The sequence below is a fragment of the Acomys russatus genome, chromosome 26, assembly GCF_903995435.1.
Source record: "Acomys russatus chromosome 26, mAcoRus1.1, whole genome shotgun sequence".
Taxonomy (NCBI): Eukaryota; Metazoa; Chordata; class Mammalia; order Rodentia; family Muridae; genus Acomys; species Acomys russatus.
In genome coordinates, this window is record NC_067162.1 from 30,388,601 (window position 1) to 30,415,210 (window position 26,610).

The following is a 26,610-nucleotide window of genomic DNA, read 5'->3' on the forward strand; positions in this document are numbered from 1 at the left end:
AAACAAAAACTAAAAACAAAATAAAAAACAAAGAAGAAAAGAGAGGCTGTAGAGATAGCTCAGTGGTTAAGAGCACTGACTGCTCTTCCAGAGAGGACCAGGGTTCAATTCCCAGCACCCATATGAAAATTACAACTGTCTGTAACTCCCAGATCTGACACCTTCACACAGACATACATGCAGGCAGAACAGCAATGCACATACAATAAAAATAAATTATTTTAAAAAAGAAAAATAAGTTATCTGAAGTTCACAGGCAAGAGGAACTTAGTAGGAACCTGAAGAACAGCTCACAGGGCCACACCCAGGCAGGACCAGAAGGTCCCCAGGTCCACAGTTTCCCAAGGGAGCAAACATGTGAGCAGGCTGTCCTGTGGTTGGTGTCAGGAAAGCCAAGGCTGACGGGGAGCCTTCCTGCTGTCTGGCAAGGCGAGATTGCAGTTTGCCAGGAAGGGCGGTACTCATTACAGTCAAGGGCTGACAAAGCATGGGAAAGGGGAGTCTTCTAGACAACCTCTCTCCTTCCTGTGGTGCAGTGTGCTACAGCAGGCAGAACAAACACATCAATCACCGCTCATGTCTCAGGGTCCAGGGATGCAGACCTGACATTCAGGAAGTGCAACTGTCTGGCTCTCTGATGGGCTGAGTTTCTGCTCAGACAGTTACTAGAGAATAGGGAGTAGAGAGGGCTGTATTTCCCCCCCGCCCCCTCTTTAGAGCTTTTAGAATCCCCAGCCCTGACTCAGTGATGTCCCAAAGTACCACTGCCTGCAGATGCAGACAGAGAAGGAATACCCAGGCCTAACAGAGGGCAGTGAGGCGAGGAGGACCGCCTAGAGGAAAAGTGTGCCTGCTGTGGGCTGATGGTGCATACCTAGAGCCTTCACGGATATCTGCCGGGTGAGTGGGGGTGGGATATTGATGCACACCAGGTCTACGTCTTGATGCAGTAAGACATCGTCAGTCCGGCTGGTGTAGAAGCTGATGTTCATCTCCTCTGCCAGCTGCTTGGCCTCCTCCTCGGTCTTTCCCCACAGGGCCTCCACGGTGAACCCTTCTGCTCTTAGCAGTGGGACTAGGACCCGGGCTGAGCTGCCAGTCCCGAAAACGCCCACTCCTGGCAGCAACTTCATCCTGGCCTCTGCTCAACAACTCATCTCCTTACAAGGGTCTCCAGAATGGAGCTGACCTTCCCGTAGTCCTGATCAAACATGGCTCCTGAAACAGAAAGGAACCGGTGAGTGACAGAGATCACACTCAGAGGAGCCTACATTCTAAGGAAATTTGGAAGCAACAAGTTCTCTGCCCCCAAAACACAAATGAAGTATTTTTCCAAAACAGAAAGCTGAAGGATCTCGTTCCCAGAACAGTGGATACCACACAGTCACCTACTAGACACACAGATAACAAACAAACAATGAAAAGTGGAGTCAAATCCTTGGTTCTGCTCAAGTTTCTGTACAACAAGGTTTCAACCACAAAATAAAGATTGATTTTTAAATTTAAACTTCCAACCGAGCATGGTGGCGCACGCCTTTAGTCCCAGTCCTCGGGAGGCAGAGGCAGGTGGATCGCTGTGAGCTCAAGGCCAGCCTGGTCTACAAAGTGAGTCCAGGACAGCCAGGGCCACACAGAGAAACCCTGTCTTGAAAACCAAAACCAAAAACCTTCCTCCTTCTAAAAACTATTGAATGTGTGTGCGCTCTTGAGTATATGTCTGTGTATCACGTGTGTGCAGGAAACCACGGAGGGAGTTGGAGGCAGTTGTGAAGCTCCACGTGGGTGCTGGGACACCCTGCCCTCTGCAATAGTTATGCTCTTCACTGCTGAGCCGCTTCTCCGGCCGCTAAGTTCTTTCTTGGTGTAAACATTTACTGCTTTCCTGATATGAACTGGAAAGGGCAGAAAGAGCAGCAAACAGGAGAAAGGAAGCCGCAGCTGCAGCAGTGCTTTGAAGACACATTTGGGTGGAGGGTGGTGGAGTCTAATGGCAGAATGCTCGCTGTACGTATGTGAGGTCAAGGGTTTGGGTTTCCTTTTTTTTATATTTTTGGTTATGAGCCAGAGCCATCTCTCCATCCCTTTTCCTTTTTTAGAACAGATATTCACCGTGGGGCACTTGGAAGTCTGAGGAAGAAGTACAGTGCCTGTGAGGCCAGCCTGGCCTATAGAGTAAGAGTCTGTCTCAAAAAAGACTGAATAAAACAAAGAAAAAAGAAAAAGGAAGCCAAGCATGGTGACACTCATCTGTAATCCCAGCACTTGGGAGGCAGAGGCAGAGGCGGGTGGATCTCTGTGAGTTCAAGGCCAGTCTGGTCTATAGAGTGAGTTCCAGGACAGGTAAGGCTATGTAGAGACACTGTCTCAACAAAAAACAGACTGAAAAACCAGGGTACCTAATAAATGTGGTGGGTTAGGTGAGTAGCTCTTGGTTCATTAAAACCATAAGGCAGAGGGACCTCACCCTGAAAGACACCACACTCAGTGAAAAGGAGTAAATACTGTTCACAGGACAGCCTGCAGCATCCTGTACTACTGGACAGTGCGCCTATGTCTTTGTGAACCACTGAAACAAGCATGGCATCTGCAGTTGGCAATGCCAGATCCTTTGGGATTTTTTGTTTCATGTGCATGTGTCACTAGGATACTTATTTATAGTCAGGGTCTTGCGGATCCTCAGGGGGCCTCAACCTATGGCCCACCTGGTCTTAGGTGCTAGGGACTGAACCCAGGCCTTCATGTGTATCAGGCAAAGCTTTCTACCAAGTGCATGCTCAGCCCTGTTTTGTGTCCACTATGGCTATGGAGCCTGGCTGGGCCCTGCACACTACCATTGGGATTTTGTCTTCCCCAATTTACTTAAACAGGGTCTCACTATGAAGGCCTGCTTTGCTTTGAACTCACTATGTATACACTGTTGGCCTCAAATATACAGAGAGCCACCTGTGTCTGCCTTTAGTGTTGGGACTAAAAGCATGAGCCTCTATGCCTGGCTCTATAGACCATTGATTATTAAAAGCCATGGATGTCCATAGCATCTCTACAATTATTCCTAGGACACATTTCCTTCTATTTCACATTGTACTCCTGCTCTAGTCATATATGGTATACGTGTGAGTGTGTAATTTGTTGTACATATAGATATGTGTACACATATATACATAATTTATGGTTTTATTTTTTAGAAACAGGATTTTTTTTTTTTTTTTTTTGTAGTCCTGGCTGTCCTGGAACTTGATTTATAAACCAGGCTGGCAGCTGGGCCTGGTGGCACATACCTTTAATCCCAGCACTCGGGAGGCAGAGGCAGGTAGATCTCTGTGAGTTCAAGCCTAGCAGGGTCTACAGAGTGAGTCGAGGACAGCCAAGGCTACACATAGAAACTGGTCTTCGGAAAAAAAGAAAAGAAAGGAGGGAGTGGGGGTGGGCGAAAGAAAAGCAAACAAAACAAAACAAAAACGGGCTGGCTTTGAACTCAGATATCCACCAGCCTCTGCCTCCCGAGTGCTGGGATTAAAGGCGTGCACCACCACTGCCCAGAGGCGTATATATTCTTAAGCACTGGTGGTGTAAAACAACAAACGGCTTAGATTTTTAAAATAACCTGTTTTAGCCGGGCATGGTGGCGCACGCCTTTAATCCCAGCACTTGGGAGGCAGAGGCAGGCAGATCGATGTGAGTTCGAGGCCAGCCTGGTCTACAAAGTGAGTCCAGGATGGCCAAGGCTACACAGAGAAACCCTGTCTCGAAAAACCAAAACCAAACCAAAACAAAACAAAAAAACAAACCTGTTTTACTCCCATTGACTTCATTAACACCCACAAAGGGGCCTCATATGCCCCTAAGATCTAAACAAATCTTAGCCTCACCAAGCTCGTGTCAATTTCAGTCACCACAGGCTGGTCAGGAAGGCAAAGTACCAGTACCAGGTGATGGGGAAGGCAGTACAGAAGTTGGAAGCATCGGTTCAAACCCAAACTTACCAGCTGGGCAGCCTACAGTGAGCCAGTCACTTTCTTCCTCTCCACCCGGCCCCTCCTCTCCCTTTCCTCCCTTTGTTTCTTTGAGATGCTGTTTCATACTACAGCCTAGAACTCACTGTGTAACTCGGGCAGCTTAACTTAAATTCACAGCAACATGCCTGTCTCGGCTTTTCCCAGAGCCCTGATCACAGGTGTGTTCATCTATCTTTGGACTTACAGTCTCTGTCAGCTGTGTGTGTGGAGGGGAGAAATGCTATGAGCAATGCTGTATGTTTGAAAATGCTTTAACTAACCCCATTATATTGTATGCTAACTAACTAACATTTTTTGAGACAAAGTATGTGTGTACATGTTTGTGTACATGAGCGCTGTAGCACACGTTAAGGTGGAAGGGTTGGGGAGACGGCTCAGTGGTTAAAGCACTTGTTACACAGCAGGAATTCAGATCTCCTGAACCAGTGTAACTATCAGGTGGACATGGCTATTCAGCTGTAACTCTAGGCTTGGAAGGTGCAGACAGGATCTCCAGAGCAAGCAGGTTAGCTAGACTAGACACACCAGTGAACTCTGGGTTTGACTGAAACACCTGACTCAAAGCCCCCCCCCCCCCAACAAATGGAAAAAGAAGAAGAAGAAAAAAAAAAGCAGAGGGAGTGGCTCAGCAGGTAAAAGCTCTTAGCACTAAGCCTGAAGACCTGAGTTTGATCCCTGGAGCTTATACCTTAGGAGAAAAGCAATTCCCACTCATTGCCCTCAACCTCCACACTTGAGTCACAGCGTATGATACCTATACATGTGTGCACACATGTTGTCTTACTTAGGCTTACTACTGCTATAATGAAACACCATGACCAAAGCAACTTGGGAAGGTAAGGGTTTATTTCACTCACAGTTCATTATCAAAAGCAGTAAGGGAAGCCAGGGCATGGTGGCACACATCTTTAATTCCAGAACTCTGGAGGAAGAGGCTGGTGGATCTCTGTGAGTTTGAGGCCAGCCTGGTCTACAAAGTGAGTCCAGGGCAGCCAGGGCTCTTATACAGAGAGACCCTGTCTCAAAAAACAACAACAAAAGACAGAGAGAGAGAGAGAGAGAGAGAGAGAGAAAGAGAGAGAGAGAGAGAGAGAGAGAGAGAGAACAGGGTACAGTAAGATAAAAACTGGTGCCACATAAAGGATTAAATGGGTGAGGCATGGTGGTGCACACCTTTAACTCCAGTACTTGGGAGGTAAGGCAGGGGGCCTGAGAGAGCTAAAGGCCAATCAATCTAAGCTACAGGGTGAGCCTTTCTAAAGAAACAAAAACAAAAAATACAAAGGAAAGAAAGTAGGGCATTAATGATAAATATGTAATACACTTTCAAAGTTCCAAATGAAAAAGGCACCATGTACAACTTGGGGGTTGAACTGCCTCCTAGAACATAAATGTATCCTGGTTTCATTCCCAGTCCTCTGGCCACTTCTCAGACCCTTCTTGCTAGTTTCTCCTGCTAACCAGTGTAATACCACAGCTCAGGCCCTGCCCGTTTCTCTTTTCTATTTATACTTGCTTGATGATTCTACTAAGTCTCATGACTTTAAATTCCATCTATTCCCTAGTGACTCCTAAAGTCATCCCCTAGATCCTTTTGCTTGAGGTCCAGACCAGTATAATCAACTACCTATCTGACATCTCCACTTGAATGCTTAATATGCATCTGAAACTTCAAATGTCCAGAAAAAACACTGATGTTTCCATTCCTCCCATGGTGGCTTCACTGAAATTGGTTAACACAGATGTTCCAATGGTTCAGGCCAAAACCCTGGAGTTATCTTTGCTTCCTTCTCACACTTGATATCTGATCCACCAACAAATCTTTTGTCAACTCTGCCTTCCGCCTTCATCTTCAATCAGAGTGCTTTTCACTTTCTGTGACCACTGCCTCAGTTCAAGTGACCATTATTCTCCTGCCTTACTGCAATAGCCTAACTGGTTCCTGCTTCTAATCTGTCTCCCCATGCTGCACCCCCAATCTACTCACACAGCAGCAAGAGTAACGTGACTAAAGTGTAATTGAGATCAGAGTACTTGGCCAAAGGCTTCATCATGTGAAATAAAAACAAAACTCTTCCACTGACCTACAAAGCCCTACAGGATCTGTCTGCACCCCTCCTACTGCCAACTTTATACAAGGGCTCACTGCTGTACGTAGCTCAAACATGCCAGGTTTGCTCCTGTCTCAGGACCTTACACTCCAGATGCACTCTATGGTATAGACATCTACTTATTCCCGCTTCCTTTCAGGTCTTTACTTAAATATGGTCTTTTTTCTATTATTTCTTTAATATTGGGGAATCGGTCCTAAAGCCTCATGTATGATAGGCAAGCATTCTATCAGCAACTTCCCAAGATCTTAACACAGTCCTACAAGAACAGGGTTAGGGTTATAGTGTTGCTGTTTTTACCTGCCAACCTGCTAGAACTTATGCTCCCTAGGAACACGCTTGAAGGTGTCTATTTTTTCCAATGTTTTATCAGATGCCTAGTAAATAATAAAAGTTTAATAAGTAAATATTTTCTAAGGAAAAAAAGAAAAAGGTTTCAGACTTGTTCTCACAAAACCAAGAAACCAAGCCACGTTTACTGTATACAGAAGCTGGAGCAGTGGCTCGCTGGTGACGAGCACTTGCACAGGGCCGAGTTCAGTGCCTAGCATCCACATGGCAGCTTACAGTTCCAGGGTATCTGACTAGGCCTCTTTTGACTTCTTAGGGCACCAGGCATGCACATGGTGGGCACGCATGCATGCATGCATGCAAAATACTTGCACATATAAAACTAAAAAATGTAGCCAGATGTAGTGGTATACCCCTTTAATCCCAGTACTCAGGAGACGGAGGCCAGAGGATCATTGTGAGTTCAAGAGACTAGCCAGGGTTACGTAGAGACCATATGTCAAAAAATAAAACAAAAACAACAAAAAACCTAACTAAAAGAAATAAGTCAATCTAAAAACAATGTATAGAGATGGACATGGTGACTCATCCCTGTAATCAAAGCACTTGAGAAGCTCCAGGCTAACCTAGGCTACATATTGAGACCCTATCTAAAATTAAAGACAAACAAAAGAAAAGCTATATATAGCTCAGCCGGGTCTTGGGATAGGTATGCAAGTTAATTAATCTCTAGCTACAAAGTGAGATAGGAGGCTGATACTCAGTTGGCAGAGTACCTGAGCAGCATGAGTGAAATACTGTTTCAATTCCAATCTAGTGCTGTAGGCAGGTGTGCTGACTTAACCCTAGATTTAGGAGGTTCAAAGTCACCCTTGCCAACACAGTGAGTTCTTTTTGTTTGTTTTGTTTTTCAAGACAGAGTTTCTCTGTGTAGCCTTAGCTGTCCTAGACTCATTTTGTAGACCAGGCTGGCCTCAAACTCACATCAATCTGCCTGCCTCTGCCTCCCAAGTGCTGGAACTAAAGGTGTGTGTCACCATGCCAGGCTACATAGTGAGTTCTATGTAGGCCAGCCTAGATGGCATGAGACCCTGCCTTAAAAAGAGGGAGAAGCCAGGCACGATGGTGCGCGCCTTTAATCCCAGCATTAGGGAGACAGAGGCAGGTGGATCTCCAAGATCTAGGCCAGCCTGGTCTGCAAAAAGAGTTCTAGTAGGCCGGGCAGTGGTGGCGCACGCCTTTAATCCCAGCACTCGGGAGGCAGAGGCAGGCGGATTGTTGTGAGTTCGAGGCCAGCCTGGTCTACAAAGCGAGTCCAGGACAGCCAAGGCTACACAGAGAAACCCTGTCTCAAAAAAAAAAAAAAGAGTTCTAGGACAGCCAAGGCTACACAGAGAAACACTGGGGCGGGGCGGGGCGTGAAGGAGAAAGAGAGGGAGAAAAGGAGGAAGAAAGAGGGGAAAGGAGAGTAAGACGGAGTTCCAAGGCACATGCCCCTCTACGAAAGAGAGCTCTAGTCAGGCATGGTGGCTCATGCCTGTAACCTCAACATTGAGCGCCACAGTAAATCTCTGTCTCCAACAAAACAAGGGGCAATGGCTCAGTCAGGAAAGCACTTACTATATAACCATGAGGGGACTTGTGTTTAGACCCCCAACACCCATGTACGAAGCTGGGGGGGTGCCACTATGCCTCTCTGCTAATGCCAGGGCTGAGGAATCAAAGACAGGAAGATTCTTGGGGCTTGGAGAGTAAATGAGAAGGAGACATGTATGTTACTGGCCTCCATAAGCACACATGCAAACATACATACATGCACGAATACACGCGAGAACGCGCGCGCGCGTACACACACACACACCATTAGCTTGAGTAGTTTGGAACAGATTTAGTGGTTCAGGAAAACAAGCAAGTACCAGGTGACAGCAGACTAACGGCGGGGAAGAAGTGCTGCCTGTCCTGTCTTCTCCAGAGGGCGCCCTTAGCCCAGAGCCACTTTCACAGCTTTCACCCCTCCTCTCCATCACACAGCAGCTCCCTTAGTCCCCCCTACAGTCACATCTCCTTCTCTCACCAGAGAAGAATACTATACATCAAAGTTTGGAGGCCCACAGTAGAGATCAATGGAGGCTGTGTTCAGTCAAAAGGAAGAAAAGTAACAGGGGACCCAAACGAATGCTAGTGACCCAAACTTAACCAGTTGAAAAGAAACATGACAATAATGAAGTCTCCCTGTCTGCCAGCTGCTTAACTTCCCCAGACTAAGGGGATAACCCAAATAACCTACAGTGCTTACAGCACAGCTCCTCAGCTACTTCCCAGCTCTCCACCTCCGACTTTGCCCCAGGCTTGCCACCATCCTCAGTATGAGCCTTCAGTTCTTCTTTGAGACTTTGGTCTATGCAAATTACTCTGCCTGGACCGTTTTCTTCAGTTCTTCTTGTCCGCACCACTCCCTCAGAGAGCCTGGGTCCTTAGCTAATGTAAGCGATTCAGTTCAGTGTTCCCACAGCAACAGGGCCTTGGCTTTCTCAGTGCTTGCCACAGGTCAACTATCCATCATCTGTCAGGATGGCAGCATGGGGCTTCTCTCACACTGCTGCCCCCCCCCCAAAACACAGCATGGCATTTGATAGAGTACAGGCTGCAGAACCACTCAGCGACTCAATGAACACAGCAATGGGTGGACGGAAGAATGAACGAACTAAATCAGGTTCAAGCCTGTGAGGAGGCCACACTGATTAGAAGCTCTTAATTTCTTGTCTTTCTGATTTTAGATAAATGATTACTTTTAAACCTTAAGAGCAAAAACTGGGCTGGTAAGGTGGCTCAGTGGGTAACGGTGCTTGTCACCAAGCCTGACAACCTGAGTTCAATCCCTGGGGCCAAAGGAGAGAACTGACTCTAACAAACTGTCTTCTGACCACTACATTAAAAATGTGGCATGTGCACGTACACACACACACAAACTGAATAAATGCATTTAATAAAAATAGAGGCCTGTGGGGGGTTTTTGGTTGGTTGGTTGGTTTGGTTTTTCAAGACAGGGTTTCTCTGTGTAGCCTTGGCTGTCCTGGACTCACTTTGTAGACCAGGCTGGCCTCGAACTCACAACAATCCACCTGCCTCTGCCTCCTGAGTGCTGCGATTAAAGGCGTGCACCACCACGCCCAGCTCTGTGGCTTTTTTTAAAGGAGTGTAAACTACCTGAAGTATAATCTCACTTAAATAATACTACAGAATTCTCACCCTAAGGAATGCCATTGTTTAACATCCAAAGAAGAATCTTCAAAATAGGATAATTCTTTTTGTTTATTTGTTCTGTTTTAAAGAGAATTTGTTTGTTTGTTTGTTTGTTTATTTATTTATTTATTTATTTATTATGTATACAATGTTCTTCATGCACTCCAGAAGAGGGCACCAGATCTCATTACAGATGGTTGGGAGCTTCCATGTGGTTGCTGGGAATTGAACTCAGGACCTCTGGAAGAGCAGGCGGTGCTCTTAACCTCTGAGCCATCTCTCCAGCCCTTGTTTTGTTTTTTGAGACAGGGTTTCTCTGTGTAGCCTTGACTGTCCTGGCCTCACTTTGTAGACCAGGCTGGCTTCAAACTCACAGCATCCGCCTGTCTTTGCCTCCCAGGTGCTGGGATTAAAGGCATGCGCCACCACACCCAGTAACATAGGATAATTCTTGAGGACAGTAAAAGAGATTTTAAAAAAAAGAAAGAAAGAAAGAAAAAGAAAAATAGGGGCAAGCCGGGCGTGGTGGCACACGCCTTTAGTCCCAGGACTCGGGAGGCAGAGGCAGGCGGATCGCTGTGAGTTCGAGGCCAGCCTGGTCTACAAAGTGAGTCCAGGATGGCCAAGGCTACACAGAGAAACCCTGTCTCGAAAAAAACCAAAAAAAAAAAAAAAAAAGAAAGAAAAGAAAAAGAAAAAAGAAAAATAGGAGCAAATGTATAGCCCAGTGGTAGAGCTCAGTTTACATGTACTGAGAGCCTGAGCTCAATCCTCAGTACCAATGCAAACAAACAGGAAAATAAAAAACACAGGATATAAAAAGGCCACCTTTCTGTTTTGCAAAAACTAGGGGCCTGTTGGGGACCATTTGACTTTTAGCAGCAGTGACATGCCAGAATTTAGTTAGGAATGTAACTCTGACTGTCCCCTAGCCTTTCTTATAACCTGTTTGATATCCAGAATTGAGCAGTATGGTAGACAAGCTAACAAGACTCAAACGGTAGGGCTGAACCCAAAGAACACAGGCAACCACACCTCATCCTCAGAGCTGGACCAGAGAGAAGCAGCTCTGAACAAGTTCAAAGCCAAGGTACGAGCTACAGTATGGTCACAAATCCCCAACAGCCAGCTGGTAGCTAGTCTGAAATGCTAACATGAATGCTTCAGAGCAGCGGGACAATGCTTTTTCACCTGCAATTATCTTCCGACTAAAAACCAAGAGATGAAGCTGGAGAAGCGATGCACACCTACAATCCCAGCCCTTGGTGGCTGAGGCAAGAGGACCACTGAGGTTTAGGCCAGTCAGCCTTGGCCACACAACAAAAGTTTCTTTTTTTTTTTTTTTTTTTTTTAAAGATTTATTTATTATTATGTATACAGTGCTGTGCCTGCATGTACATCTACAGGCAGAAGAGGACATCCGATCACATTATAGATAGTTGTGAGCCACCATGTGGTTGCTGGGAATTGAACTCAAGACCTGTGGAAGAGCAGACAGTGCTCTTAACCGCTGAGCCATCTCTCCAGCCCCAACAAAAGTTTCTGAATTTGAGACCAGCCAGGGCAACACAGAGATACCCCCTGCCTCAGAAACAAAACTAACCAAACATAACCCAAAACAAAACGAACAATAAAAAGCAAGCTTGTGAGATGACTCAGGGCTTGCTGCCAAGCATATCTGTCTGAGTTTGGTCTCTGGGACTCATGTGGTGGAAAGAAAAGACACTCAATTAAAGTTGTCCTTTCACCTCCACAACAGTATGTGTGCACACGCAGGCACGTAAAACAAACAAAAAACAGAAAAGGAAAGGGGGGAGGGAGGGATAAGGAAGGAGAGAAGAAAGGAAAAGAACAGAAAAGGGAAAGGGAGAGAGGAGGAAACAGGTATTGACTCTTGCCAATTGTTTTCCATAAATATTGTTAATTTGAACAGTGCCTACACTGACTCTGTGACATCTGTCACACATTTCACCTTCCCACTGGGAGCAAAACCAAAAGCAGGACAAAGAAAAGAGTTGCTATCTCTCAGCTCCACTAGCTGACAGGGCAGTCAGCTGTTAGGCAGCCACCACCGGTCGGAGCACAGAGGCACCAGCTCCACTCCACTCCTCTGCACTCAGGACCAGTCACTGGCCTGATGACCTACTCTGTGAAGCACAACAAAGGAGAAGTAACTGTAACCCCACAGAGGCACTTAGTGTGTCTTAGGTTACAGAGCCCCAGCTGGAATGAGAGAAGCACCCCTCTGCCAGCCCGACCACATTTTTATTGAGTTCTATTTGTTTCTTTGCAGTTATATTCGTTTCCTTAGTGTGCACATTTGCAGAGGGCAGAGGACAACTTGCAGCAGCAGTTGGTTCTCTCCTCCTTTGTAGGTACTAAGACTCAAACTCAGGTTGTCAGGCCAGCAGCAAGTGCCTTTACCCCCTGAGCCTTCTAACAGGCTCTTTAAAATATATCCGTAATAAGCCGGGCACAGTGGCACACGACAGTAATCCCAGCCCAAAAGAGACCAAGGCAGAAGTCCTAGGCCACCTCCACCAACAGTCACCAGGGTTCTCGCTTCATTCATCCCTACCACTTTTAGTCACCAGGAGTGAGGCGCCATGCCAGGACCTGGGACACAGGACCTGTCCCTGGATCTCCGTTTCCATGTCTTGCTTGTGCCTAAATGAACACAAACTGGTGTGACCTGGGAGCCGGGCTGTGACAAGTCATGTGGTAACAAACACTGGTTTGTCTTATGGCACCGAGGGCAACCCCAGACACAGTATGTTACACAGGTTGGTTTTCCTTGTGGCGCCAAGAACAAGGTGAATTTTTATTTATGATGCTTTTCAATTGACATAGCCTTTAGGCTTTCACCTTCTTTTTTGCTTGTTTATGTTTTGAAGACAAAAATCATAACATATAGCTTTGAGCTCACTATATAGAAGAGGCTGGCCTTGAACTCACAGAAATCCTCCTGCCTCAGCCTCTCAATTGCTGAAATTACAGGCATGAGCCACCTTGTCCACTTTTGGTGCACTTGTATGCAGCACTGTGCACAGCAGGGCCAGCGGCTCAGTGGGTAAAGGCACTCACCCCCAGGCTTACAGACCTGAGTTGAATCCCCAAAACCATCCTGGTAGGAGAGGACCATCAGGCGCAAAAGGCTATGTGTGTTGCCTCTTAGCACCCCGAAGTGCACGCCGGCCTCCAGGTCTTCTCCCTCTTCTCAAACATCAGCTCCTGGCCTTCCCTCCCCAGCTTCTCATTCTTCTTTAACCCGGCAACCCAGCCATGCTCACTCTGCTTCATCTTCCTCTCTTGGTCTCCTTTGCCTGAACTCTTTTTCCTCCTCTCTTACACCCCCTCCCTTCTCTCTTGGCCATGTCCAGTGCACTACCTTCCCTCCTCGTCTGGACTCTTCCAGATGCCTCTGGCTATACGCTCCCTCACAGCCAACAACAAAAATCTTCCCTTAACTATACCTTGGAGTGGTCATGGCCTCGGTTTATACATCTGGTGCTGAAACCCTCAATTTATACAAGAAGCAAGCTCCCACAAGTTGTCCTATGACCTCCACACTTACACTGTAGCAAGCACATTCCCAGAGGTACAGACACACTGACACACACACAGACACACAGACACACAGACACACACACACACACACACACACACACACACACACAGAGTAAATAAATAGAAAAATCTGCTTATTAGCTGGGCCATAACTATGCTTAGCTCTATCCTCTAGTTGTTAACTATGGGATGTAAACTAACGAAATCACTTTTTTTTTCTTTGCCACACCACCCCTTTTTTCTTTTGTTGCTGTGTAATTAAAGGGCCAGCTGCAAAACAAAGGTTATATACAGGATGTGCCTAACTGAAAACACTCATTCATTTAAGTATTTAGAATTTTCTGTTTCTGTTTATTTTATTAGTTTTGTTTTTCCCTACAGAGTTTCTTTGTATAACAGCTCTGGCTGTGCTGGACTCACTTTGTAGACCAGGCTGGCCTTGAGTTCACACACAAAAATCCACCTGCCTCTGCCTCCCAAGTGCTGGGATTACAGGGATACACGATCTCACCGGCCTTCTGTTCCTGTTTAAATGATGTCTTGTCCACTATTGAGACTCTACACTCTTTCAGGACAAAAACTATGTTTTCAGTATCAAGCAGATTCTAAGTCCCTGAAATTTCATACTTCTAAATACATAGCAGATAACATTCCTTTGTAATTTGGTATTTAAGTGCATTAAATGTTCTCTGGAGAGCAATCAATATATTAGGGATATTAATCACTGAAAGAAATTTAAAAATAAACAGCATATGTACTGACTTGTTTCATGGCAACTAGACCCAGGCTTGAGACAGAAACCTCAACTGAGAAAATGCTTTCATTAAAAACAAAAAACAAAGCAGGGCGTGGTGGCGCACGCCTTTAATCCCAGCACTCGGGAGGCAGAGGCAGGCGGATCGCTGTGAGTTCGAGGCCAGCCTGGTCTACAAAGTGAGTTCAGGACGGCCAAGGCTACACAGAGAAACCCTGTCTCGAAAAACCAAAAAAACAAAAAACAAAAAAACAGCCGGCCGGGCATGGTGGCGCATGCCTTTAATCCCAACACTCAGGAGGCAGAGGCAGGCAGTTTGCTGTGAGTTCGAGGCCAGTCTGGTCTACAAAGTGAGTCCAGGACAGCCAGGGTAACACAGAGAAACCCTGTCTTGAAAAACCAAAAAAATAAAAACTAAATAAATAAAATAAAGAGATCAGGCTGTAGGCGAGCCTGTACGGCCTCTTAGTAACTGACATGAGAGGAATCAGCCCATTGTGGGCGGGGCCACCCTGGCTGGTGTCTTAGGTTCTGTGCTGAGCAGGCCAGTAAGGAGCACACTCGGTGGCCTCTGCACCAGCTCCTGCCTCCAGGTTCCTTCACTGTTTGAGTTCCTGTTCTGACTTCCTTCGATTATCAACAGTGATGTGGAAGCCTAAGCCAAATACAGCCTTTCCTCCCCAAGTTGCTCTTGGTTGTGGTGTTTCAGCGCAGAATCATGAGCCTAACTAAGACAGCACGATCAAGATCAAACCCAGCAAGATGGCTCAGTAAGCCAGAGCTTGCTATACAAGCCTGACGACCCGAGTTCGAATCCCAGAACCCACATAAAGGAAGAAGGTCAGCACCAACCCCAAAAAGCTGTCTCTGTGTGTGCCCATACAGGAACGTTCACCCCACCCCCGCCCAGCCCCCTGACCCCCTCAATGTTTAAATACAACAAATTGTTTTCAAAGTAACATCTTATAAGAAAATGGTATATTAAATCATTTGCTCCACAGCCCCCATTACAAGCTGGGTCTCCTCAACACTCCACACAGGATTATAAATGCAAAAGGCTAAAAAGACACATGAAGTAGTTACCCCTTCTCTCTGACAACCAAAGAATCCCTAGCAGGTCAAACATACCAACTCACAGGCTCCTAGAACCGCTCCCCTCAGAGATAACTAGCATGTGCCGCACGGGGCTCCAGAAGTTACTAATCAGACGGATATCCTCTTTGGAATGCAATCTACCAATAAGAACCAAGGAGGTGGTGGGATGGCAGTGTTCAGTGGTAATCTTACTTGCCCAGTAAACACATGTCCAGTACTAAATAACAAAATAAAACAAAACCCAAAACATAAGACCAGAGCTGGGCAGTAGTAGCACACAGGCAGGCAGAGCTCTGTGAGTATGAGTCCAGCCAGAGTGGTTATAAAAAACAAAAGAAGGGCTAGAGAGATGTCTCAGAGGTTAAGAGCACTGACTGCTAATTGATCCTGAGTTCAATTCCCAGCAACCATATGGTGGCTCACAACTATCTACGATGTGATCTGATGGCCCCTTCTGGTCTGCAGATGTACACAAAGGCAGAGCACTGTATTATTATAATAATAATAATAATAATAATAATAATAATAACAACAACAACAACAACAACAACAACAATAATAATAATAACAACAACAACAACAAGGTTAGAGATGGCTCAGTGGTTAAGAGCACCACCTGCTCTTCCAAAGGTCCTGAGTTCAATTCCCAGCAACCACATGATGGTTCACAACCATCTGTAATGTGATCTGATGCCCTCTTCTGGCCTACAGATGTACATACAGACAGAGCACTGTATACATAATAAATAAATAAATCTATTTTTTATTGTTTTTAAATTATCTGTATTATCAGTAGGCCCAGCTAGCGATCAATGAAGACACAGACACTTGTTATATTTTAAAATAGCCTTAGTTAACCTGGGGCAGGGCAGATATCAATCCCCTAAACTATTTTTCATAGCAGGTCAAGTATGGGATCCCTGCCTCAATCCCATGCCATCTGTTTCCAATAACTTCTATCAAGCTACCTTCCATACAAACATCCCAAATATTTGTTTTGTTTTGTTTTGTTTTTTGGTTTTTCAAGACAGGGTTTCTCTGTGTAGCCTTGGCCATCCTGGACTCACTTTGTAGACCAGGCTGGCCTAGAACTCACATCGATCCGCCTGCCTCTGCCTCCCGAGTGCTGGGATTAAAGGCGTGCGCCACCACGCCCAGCTCCCCAAATATTTGTTAATGTTCTTTATCTGGGCCGGATTCTCCATCCATGCTGGCCATGTGTTTTTCTTCTATCTAACCTGTGGCGGCCTCCTATTCTTTTTTTTTTTTTTTTTTTTTTTAAAGATTTATTTATTTATTACGTATACAGTGCACATTAGATCACATTATAGATGGTCGTGAGCCACCATGTGGTTGCTGGGAATTGAACTCAGGACCTCTGGAAGAACAGACAGTGCTCTTAACCGCTGAGCCATCTCTCCAGTCCCCTGGCCTCCTATTCTTATCCCTTCAGGTTTCTCTCCTACTCTTTTTCCTCTTTCTCCTTCTGGCGGTCTTTTTTCTTCCCAGAATTCCTTTCTCCTAGCCCCACCCATCTCCTTTGCCCTGCCCAGGTGGGATGGCTTTTTGGTGGGTCACAGAGACAGAAAGCAGTAATTAGCATCAAAATACATCAAAGCCCCCAACTTTTTTTTTTTTTTTTTTGAGACAGGGTTTCTCTTTGCAGCCTTGGCTGTCCTGGACTCTGTAGACCAGGCTGGCCTGGAACTCACAGCTATCCGCCTGCCTCTGCCTCCCGAGTGCTGGGATTAAAGGTGTGCACCACCATGCCCGGCTGAAATCAATAAATCTTTTTTAAATTTTTTTATTTCTTTATTTTTTTAAATTTTATTAATTTATTCTTGTTATATCTCAATGGTTATCCCATCCCTTGTATCCTCCCATTCTTCCCTCCCTCCCATTTTCCCCTTATTCCCCTCCCCTATGACTGTTCCTGAGGGGGATTACCTGTCCTTCCTCTGAGTGCCACCAGGTCTCCCCCTCCAGGAGACATGGTCAAATGTGAGGCACCAGAGTACGTGAGAAAGTCATATCCCACTCTCCACTCAACTGTGGAGAATGTTCTGACCATTGGCTAGATCTGGGTAGGGCTTTTTTTTTTTAAAGCAATAAATCTTTTTTTTTTTTTTTTTTTTTAATCTTTTTTTAAAAACCAAAAGAAAAAAACTTAAAAAAAAAAAAAAAAAAAAAAAAAAAAGATGAGGAGCTCAGGGATATCTGATTTTTTTCCTCAATATCTCTTTTATTTGTTTGTTTTTCCGAGACAGTTTCTCTGTGTGTATCCCTAGCTGTCCTGGACTTGCTTTGTAGACCAGGCTGGCCTCAAACTCACAGCAGTCTGCCTACCTCTGCTTCCTGAGTGCTGGGACTAAAGGTGTGAGGCACCACGCCAGGACCCATAACTTGACTTTTTATGTAAGACAAGTAACACCTTTTTATTATACTACATACAAATTCTCAACAATACCAAAATCTGATTCAATTTTCTCCTAACTGTTCTCTGGCTCCATTTGTGGCTCTACCTAAGAATCACCCCATTATGAATTTGCACAAGTGAATTTCTAAGCACTAGAAACGCAAAAAGGCCATTTCCCCTGTCCAATTAACGGCACCTGATTCCCCTGTTTGTCTTTCTTCTTTCTCTTTTTCTTCCTGCCCACCCCCTTCTGAGACAGAGCCCCACTATGTAGCTCTGACTGGCTGAGAACTCACAAACACCCACCTGCCTCTGCTTTCCAAACGCTGGGATTAAAGGCATGAGATTAAATGCTAGGCCTGGCTAATTCCTGTCTAATGCCCTCTTTATTTCTCAACAGTAAAACCAGAAAACCAGCTCAGTGAAAGTCTTACTGGCTTATCTGGTAAGAGTTCCTTGCAGTTGACCTGTCAAACACCAGTGATTACTTTATTGCAGGTCAGACTTGATAGCTGCCCTCACTTACCCTGAAAATGGAGTGGGTGCTAAGCAATTATTTGTCAAAGGTTTCATTGCCATAGTAACGTAGAAACACCTGGAGAGTCTCCTGTAAGTCCACTCTCCTCTGAAAAAAAGTGTTAGACTGCAGAACTCAGAACAGGGGGGAAAAAATGCACACAAACCCCTGAAACACAATGTAGCCACAGCTAAGCTATACATATGCTACCATTACAAAGTCTCAGTAGTTAAACGTACTTATTGCTCTAGGCAGTGGTGGTATCCGCCTTTAGTCCCAGCACTCAGGAGGCAGAGGCAGGCAGAGCTCTGTGAGTTCAAGGCCAGACTGGTCTACAAAGACAGTTCCAGGGCAGCCAGGGCTACACAGAGAAACCCTGTTTTGAAAAACCAAGGGGAGGGGATGGGCGTGGTGGCGCATGCCTGTAATCCCAGCACTCGGGAGGCAGAGGCAGGCGGATCGCTGTGAGTTCAAGGCCAGCCTGGTCTACAGAGTAAATCCAGGACAACCAAGGCTACACAGAGAAACCCTGTCTCGGAAAAAAAAAAAAAAAAAAAGAAAGAAAGAAAGAAAGAAAAACCAAGAGGGAAAAAAACCCAACAACAAAACAAAAAGGACCTATTGCTATGGCAGAGGACTGGGTTCACTTCCAGCACACAATGGCAATTCACAGCCATCTCTAACTCCATTACTAGGAGATATGACACCCTCTTCTGGCTGCACAGGCACCAGGCACGCATATGGTGTACATACACACATGCAGGCAAAACACTCATAACTTTAAATAAATCTAGACAAAAAATTAAAGTGGTAGTGCATGCCTGCGATCCCAGCACTCAAGACCAGAGGCAAGAAGATTGCAGAAAGCTTGAGGCCGGCCTGTTCTTTATAGTAAGAATAGAAAGTAGAGAACACATGAACAAACAACATCAACAGAGCCCTGGAAAATTCAGATATGAGATTTCTGTAATAATGTACACCTCAGAGTGAGCTCTTATCTCAAAAAAACATGTGCAGCCAGGCACGGTGTCATACAGCTCTAATCGCAGCGCCCAGGAGTAAGAGGCAGACAGATCTTCGTAAGTTCAAATCCAGGACAGACAGCATTACATATATGGTTGAGAACCTGTCTCAGTGAAAACATACTCATGATTTTTTTTAATGTATATTGTATTCTGCCTGCATGTAATGCCTGCAGGCCAGAAGAGGGCACCAGATCTTATTATAGATGGTTGTGAGCCACCATGTGGTTGCTGGGAATTGAACTCAGGACCTTTAGGACAGCAACCAGTGCTCTTAACCTCTGTGCCACCTCTCTGCCCCGCCCCTTTTGCTCTTAATCATGTAAAAAGATTTATATATATTGTGTGTATGAGGAGGCCCGAAGAGAGTGCCCCAGGCCCCTCGAACTGGATTTATGGGTGGTTGTGAGGCACCATGTAAGTGCTAGGAAACCAACCCATCTTCTGCAAGAACATCAAGTGTTCTTCCCCTCCCACCCCCCAGACAGGGTTTCTCTGTGTAGCCTTGGCTGTCCTGGACTCGCTTTGTAGAGCAGGCTGGCCTCGAACTCATAGATCCACCTGCCTCTGCCTCCCGAGTTCAGAGATTAAAGGTGTACACCACCATGCCTTGCTATATCAAGTGTTCTTAACCACTAAGCCATATCTCTACTCCACCCCCCACTTTATGTTTTTGAGACATGGTCTTAATATGCAACCCAAACTGGCCCAGAACTTGCCATCTTCCTGCCTCTACCTCCTGGGTGCTAGGATTACAGGCACGTATCAACCTCACTCAACTTGAATTTCTTCACACACACACACACACACACACACACACACACATGCACACGCGCGCGCGCACGCACGCGCACACGAACACACACACACACACACACACACACACACACACACACACGTGTGCGCACCAGGGAGGTGGCTGATCAGGTAAAAAGCACCTGCTGCGAAGCCTGACACTAAAATCCCACCCTCAAGATCCAACGGCAGGACCAGCTGTCCCTGACCGCCACATTCACATACGCAGAGTAAGTTAATAAGATATAAAAACTATTTTTAATGGAAGATTACAGATGTAGCTCAGTTCATACAGTGCCTTATAAAACCAGACACAGTGGTACACGGAGGCAGGAGGATCGGAATAGTGTAGGGTCATCTTCAGCTACACAGTGAGTTTGAAGCCAAATCTCAATAAATAAATTGGATAAATAAAGATTACCACAGACCAATAATTTGGCAGGAAAAGTGAGACAACCACATGGTAAGAGAACATTCCTTCTAACAGAAATTTCATCTATAAAATAGGGATTCTACCAACTGAACTGCCCACAAAAATCTCCACTTCTTGGTCCCAAAAAGCATGTTTTAAATTCATAGCCCTAGGCTGGGGCAGTGATGGCACACACCTTCAATTGCAGCACTGGGGAGGCAGAGGCAGTCGAGGCCAGCCTGGTCTACAGAGTGAGTTCCAGGGCAGCCAAGGCTACACAGAGAAATCCTGTTTTGAAAGAAAAACAAACAAGCAAACAAACAAACAAACAAACCCCACAGTCCTAAAGCATTAATTTTCTCCTGTTTTCTGTAAAATGGGTGTCCTGAAACTCTTGCGTTCTCCGGCGTAGGTTTTCAGAAGGAAATGTTTCCTTGTAACAAATGAGCCTCGCTTCCCCTTCTCGAAGACAATCATCTTTTCCTTATCACTCAATATCATAACAGAGTTGTGTCTTCTAGTTTAACGGCTGATTCTTTCAACTGAGTGGTCTTCCCTGATAAAAGCTTTATGCCCACAGATCATAAAGGTAGTGCCGCGGCTGGGTTTTGATTTCCTCCTCACGTATTCTGTCCTTAGCATGAGACTAAGAACAATGTACATAAATAAATGTAAGAGGGCTTCCTTGCCGTCTCCCCAGTGCGGTTTATACCTTTCCATGTCTTCCTTGTCCTTTAGACCTGCAGTCTGGAAGGCAAACTGTTCCCGTGCCCACTCACCGATGCCCATCTCCCAGCCACGTCTTTCTTCACCGTTCAGGTGTAATACAGCCTTGACAGGAGCACCTTATTTCATCTTTTGTTTCCACAAGTCCATCAGTTTTATTTTGTTTTTTTCCTGAGCTACAAAAGTAGGCCAGGGCCGACCAGGACACAGCACGGGATACCGAGGGCTGCCAAGGTAAACCAAACGTTTCTAGGGTGTTCTTTTTTCAAGCTTTTATCTGAACACCAGTTTCTTATATCTTTGCTGCCTCAAAGTCCCATCACATTTTGCAAGAGGATGGACCAGTTAGCTACGCGACGAATCCTTTGTCTGAAGTTTCCACACTTCACAAACCCTCACCCACAAAGCGCCCATCATCACACAGGTACCGAGTGGTCTGCTCCGCACTGGGCGGGGCATCTTATGCTTTCACATCTCTATAGGGATGTGATAGGTTCAAGATCCTACAGGATCCAAAGTTCTGCGTCAATATGTGCAGGTCCTATCTCTAAGGTAGAGAAAGCGACCCTCGGGGCGACCCTCGTACTCCGTGCAGTGCACATACTGGCTTTTAGCACAGGCCCCTCTTCCAGCCAGGGCCCCGCGTATACTCGCCTCCAGCCTCAGGAGCCCGGCGGCGGCAGAGGCTGGGCCAGCGCCCGCTCCCGGCCGCGCCATGCCCTCCTTCGCCCTCACCCGCCGCTGGCTGCCTCTCACCTGGTACGCTGGCATCGCTCGCCCAGAGCGGCACGAGAGAACATGGATCCGGACAGGTTTCGGAGGCCGCCCGTCCGCCCTGAGGGAGGCAAGTGCGGATGCGCGGGCACCGGAATCCAGCGCACCGATACCGGGAACACGCCGCCTGGTTTCTAAGGAACCGGGGGCTCTGGCTGGGAGGGGCGGGGCGGCTGGAGAACAGCGCATGCTCTGTGACGGGGGTGGACCCGCGTGAGGAGGGGCTGGGATGGAGAGCCGCGCATGCTCGCGCCTTGGGGCGGTGCTTGCGAAATCGGCCCGGAGGCCGTTGCTTTTTCGATTTCTGGGGTTAGCTATTGATGCCAAAGAGCTACCAGCCTCTGACACTCTCAGATTTGCCAACTGGCGTCAAGAATGTAGACGCCGGGTGTGGTGGCGCGTGCCTTAAATCCCAGCACTCAGGAGGCAGAGGCAGGTGGATATTGGTGAGTTCAAGGCCAGCCTGGTCTGCAAAGTCAGTCTAGGACAGCCAGGGCTTTTACACAGAGAAGCCCTATCTCGAATAATGTAGATGCTTTAGAGGTTTTCCCTGGAATAAAGGAAGATCTCGACAGCAGCCTATGCTTGTAGAAGCTCAGTTATCTCCAACTAGTCGGATTTCTTGACTCGGAAAGTTTGGTTTTCTGGTTTGCTCAGGTGTCCCCTGGGTATTCTTTGGTTATTCCTTAAATGTCATTTCTCTTTTAGACTGAGACCTCAAGTTCCCTTGACCTCTTTATGGAGCCTGTATTCTCCGAAGGAAATCGATTTTGGGTTTTGTTTTGTGTGTGTGTGTGTGTGTGTGTGTGTGTGTGTGTGTGTGTGTGTGTGTGTGGTTTTTTTGAGACAGTTTCTCTGTGTAGCCTTGGCCATCCTGGACTCACTTTGTAGACCAGGCTGGCCTCGAACTCACAGCGATCCTCCTGCCTCTGCCTCCTGAGTGCTGGGATTAAAGGCGTGCGCCACCACACCCGGCTGGAAATCGATTTTGTAATGAGGCTGTCCTTGGTTTTACCAGACAGCTATTCACACCGGTAGACCCTAGAATGTGACTGGGATTTTTTGTTTTTGAGACAGGGTTTCTCTGTGTAGCCTTGGCTGTCCTGCACTCGCTTTGTGGACCAGGCTGGCCTCTGCCTCCCAAGTGCTGGGACTAAAGGCGTGCGCCAACACCGCCCAGGTGTGACTGGATTTATTCTGTGTGAGAAGACTCTCTTGGTTACTTCTCAGCTGCAAAAAGTTGGCTCTCCCACAGCAGGCTGGGATGACAGAACATGCCTGCTGAGCTAAAAGTGGGTTCTGTGACCCTTTTACCTGTTATAGGACTTTGCCACCATCACCACTATGTCTGTCCCTACCAGAGCAGCTTCAGAGTGAAAGGAAATCGCAACTTTGAGCCTTTCTCTTCAAATGGGCCTTTATCTCCTGTCCACTATTGTCAGAAAGGATCTGAGTTAAAATGTGAATGTATATCCAGGCGTGGTGGCGCACGCCTTTAATCCCAGCACTCGGGAGGCAGAGGCAGGCGGATCGCTGTGAGTTCGAGGCCAGCCTGGTCTACAAAGTGAGTCCAGGATAGCCAAGGCTACACAGAGAAACCCTGTCTCGAAAAAACAAAAAAATTGTAGGTGTTTGCCAGGCATAGGTGACATGTTTTTAATCCCAGTATTTGGGGGGCAGAGGCAGGTGGATTTGTGAGTTTTCAGGTAACCTGATCTACAGAGTATAACACTCAGGGCTGCATAGAGAAACCCTGTCTCATAAAAACAACCAAAAGACAGAAAGAAAAAAGAATTATAGGTACTGGGGATGTACCTTAGGGACAGCACTTACCTAGTATATGTGAGAGCCTGGGTTTATGCCTTGGCACTGGCAAACAAAACCAGCAACATCGGTAAGATGCTACCGACGAGTGAAACCTTGCCCAATACCGATTTAGGAAAATGCAGTGTCAAGCCCCACACTGTAACTCAGGACTTTTAGAGCTTTTAAATGGCTGGTGATTGGTGTTCATTATCATCATCCAAGAACATTTCTCCTTGAGATAGGGCTCTAGTTCCTTCAGCAAACCTCACTTATGCCTACTCAAGCAGCAGGGAAGGGCTTTCCTTAGGTGGCCTCCTTTGTAAGCCCTCAAGGCCGGAAAACCCACCAATCTCAGACGGGGATCCACAGAAAACTACCAATCAATGAGCAAGAAAACCCACCAGTCCCTGAGCTACACCCCTAAGAAATCCTATATACAGGCTGTCTGCTAAATTCCCTGCTGTCCTCTGCTGGGAGCAGGGGCAGCCAACCCTGGATTCATCCCTCCACACCTTGGACACTCCCAATAAATCTCTTTTATTATGAGATGTGCTGCCTAGTTTGACTCTCTCATAGGAAGAAGCCAAGAAGCAACGAAAAGAAAAAGCGGAGCAGGGGCCTAGAGATGGTTCAGCTAGCGGGTAAGAGCACTGTCTGCTCTTCTAGGAGTCCTGAGTTGAATTCCCAGCAACCACATGGTGGCTCACAACCATCTATAATGGGATCTGATGCTCTCCTCTGGCCTGCAGGTGTACATGCAGATAGGGAACTCATACATAAAATCTTTAGGCTAGGTGTGGTAGTGCATGCCTTTAATCCCAGCACTCTGGAGGCAGGTGGATCTCTGTGAGTCCAAGGCCATCCTGGTCTACAAAGTAAGGCCAGAATAGCCAAGATAACACAGAGAAACCCTGTCTCGAAAAACCAAAGGTGGGGGTAGGGGCTGAAGAGATGGCTCAGTGGTTAAGAGCACTGCCTGCTCTTCCAAAGCACCCAGCCACGTGCCCCATGTTATTTGTCATCTTAGTCTCACCTTGGCTGCATCTGCTCCATCTGTCTGTTCTCATGGTCCCTGGTGACCTCATGCCCCGCCCCCATTCCCTACCTGAGACCTCCTGACAGGTCTATCAGCTATCAGTTGTTCAAAATCTTTATTAATCAATAAGAGATGACGGACAACATTTTTTACACAACATTGAGACAAGAGATTGTTTGACAGTGCCCATGTCCAGACTGCAACCAGATCTCTGGGAACAGAAATCAGCACCTGAATACACAGTGCACAAGACCATCCCCCAATATCTCCTTTTAATCCAATGAAAGCACTTTCTCTTACAATAATAAACTATATACAATAAGAACAATTATGAAAACTGTCATGTAAAATTTACACTCACAGTGTTGTTCATTTGTTCACAGATAGGGTTTCTCTGTGTACCCTTGGCTGTCCTGGACTTGCTTTGTAGACCAGGCTAGCCTTGAACTCACAAAGATCCACCTGCCACTGCCTTCCTGAGTGTTGGGATTATAGGTGTGTATCACCTGGCATGCTTTTTTTCCTTTAAGGATTTGTTATTTATACAGTATTCGGGCTATATGTGTGCCTGCAGACCAAAACAGGGCACCATATCTCATTATAGATGGTTATGAGCCACCATGTGGCTGCTGGGAATTGAAATCAGGACCTTTGGAAGAATAACCAGTGCTCTTTACCTCTGAGCCAACTATCCAGCACCCTCTCCCCCTTTTTTTGAGACAGGGTTTCTCTGTGTAACACTGGCTGTCCTAAACTTGCTTTGTAAAGCAAGCTGGCCTCAAACTCAGAGATCTTCCTGCCTCTGCCTCCCCAGTGCAGGGATTAAAGGCGTGCGCCACCACACCTAGTGTATTTGGCAATCTTAGACAAAGTATTCCATTACCTATCCTATCTTGGTGACCTCAGAGTTTTTTTTTTTATCATAACTTGTACTTATCAACTATGTTTTTCTTTCTAAGAAAGTGCTGAGATTAAAGGTGTGTGCCTCCATGCCCAGCAAAATTATCCCTGTAGCCTTTTTTTGTTTGTTTTGTTTTTGTCTTTTGAGACAGGGTCTCTCTGCGTAGCCTTGGATGTCCTGGACTCACTTTGTAGACCAGGCTGGCCTTGAACTCACAGCAAGCCACCTGCCTCTGCCTCCCAAGTGCTGGGATTAAAGGCGTGCGCCACCACGCCCGGCCCCCTTTTGGAGTCTTGACAGTTAAAATTTCAAAAGAGAAACTAAGAGGTAGGGACCCCCCCAACCCCAGTAAGATTCTGAACAGACACAATTGCTCATGGATGTGTATTTTAATAAAAATAATTCTGCCAAAATACAACAGGAATTTTTTCATCTCAAGTACAATTTAATAGGATGTTTGTGTTAGAATTCTGTCAACCCTCTCACACCACAAGTTTCATGCTAATGCCGAGTATCAGCTTGCAGGGACAAAGGCAGAACCAGTGTGCACAGTGAGGAGGATGCCTGCTTCCGTTGTAGTCAATAATGGAGGGAACCTATGCAAAGAGGTGGGCGCTGCGACAGCCAGAAGCCACCATCTGGCCACAGGTCCAAACGCCTGCGAATTGGTGGTGAAGTAGGGCTCTGCTGTCCAGCTGCCAAATGACATGCATACCTGAGTTGTGAGCAACCAAAGGAACGTTCAGCCCCAACAGCTCTGCCTCATCTTTGTGCTTAAGGGCTGGGAAGGTACTGGGGAGCCAGGCGGCTGGCCCTTACTTCTCTAGTTTGTGATGCCCTTGTTCTGCCAGTCTGCACCCAGCCACAGACCCACAGAGGAAGGGGCGGGGGAGGGATGACTCTGAGTGGTCGGCCAACTTGGCCCTTGCTCTGCAAAGAGCTACCATTTGGTGCCACAAAGGGAAGGAGAGTACGGAATGCTGCTCCCTCAAGGCTGGACGACCCAACCCAGCCTGCTCCTGCACAGAAGGGTCAGGTCCAGCCCTTTACTAAGGTGCTTCCAAGAACTATTCCCCACTCCAGGTTCCTGGAAACGGGCTAGTAAGATTGGGGGTGCATGTGGGGCTC

At 46.5% G+C, this 26,610-nt stretch overlaps 1 protein-coding gene across 1 annotated transcript in view; it reads right to left on the reverse strand.

Annotated features, from left to right (window-relative positions):
- Gfod2 (glucose-fructose oxidoreductase domain containing 2) overlaps positions 1–21,822 on the reverse strand; it is a 31,965-nt gene extending 10,143 nt beyond the window's left edge. Inside the window, exons 1-2 of the mRNA XM_051168759.1 lie at positions 21,722–21,822; positions 875–1,218 (exon numbers count right to left, since the gene is read on the reverse strand). Coding sequence (XP_051024716.1) covers positions 875–1,133 — 259 coding nt within the window. The 5' untranslated portion in view covers positions 1,134–1,218; positions 21,722–21,822. The remainder of the gene's footprint in view (positions 1–874; positions 1,219–21,721) is intronic.
- Positions 21,823–26,610: the final 4,788 nt, after the last annotated feature.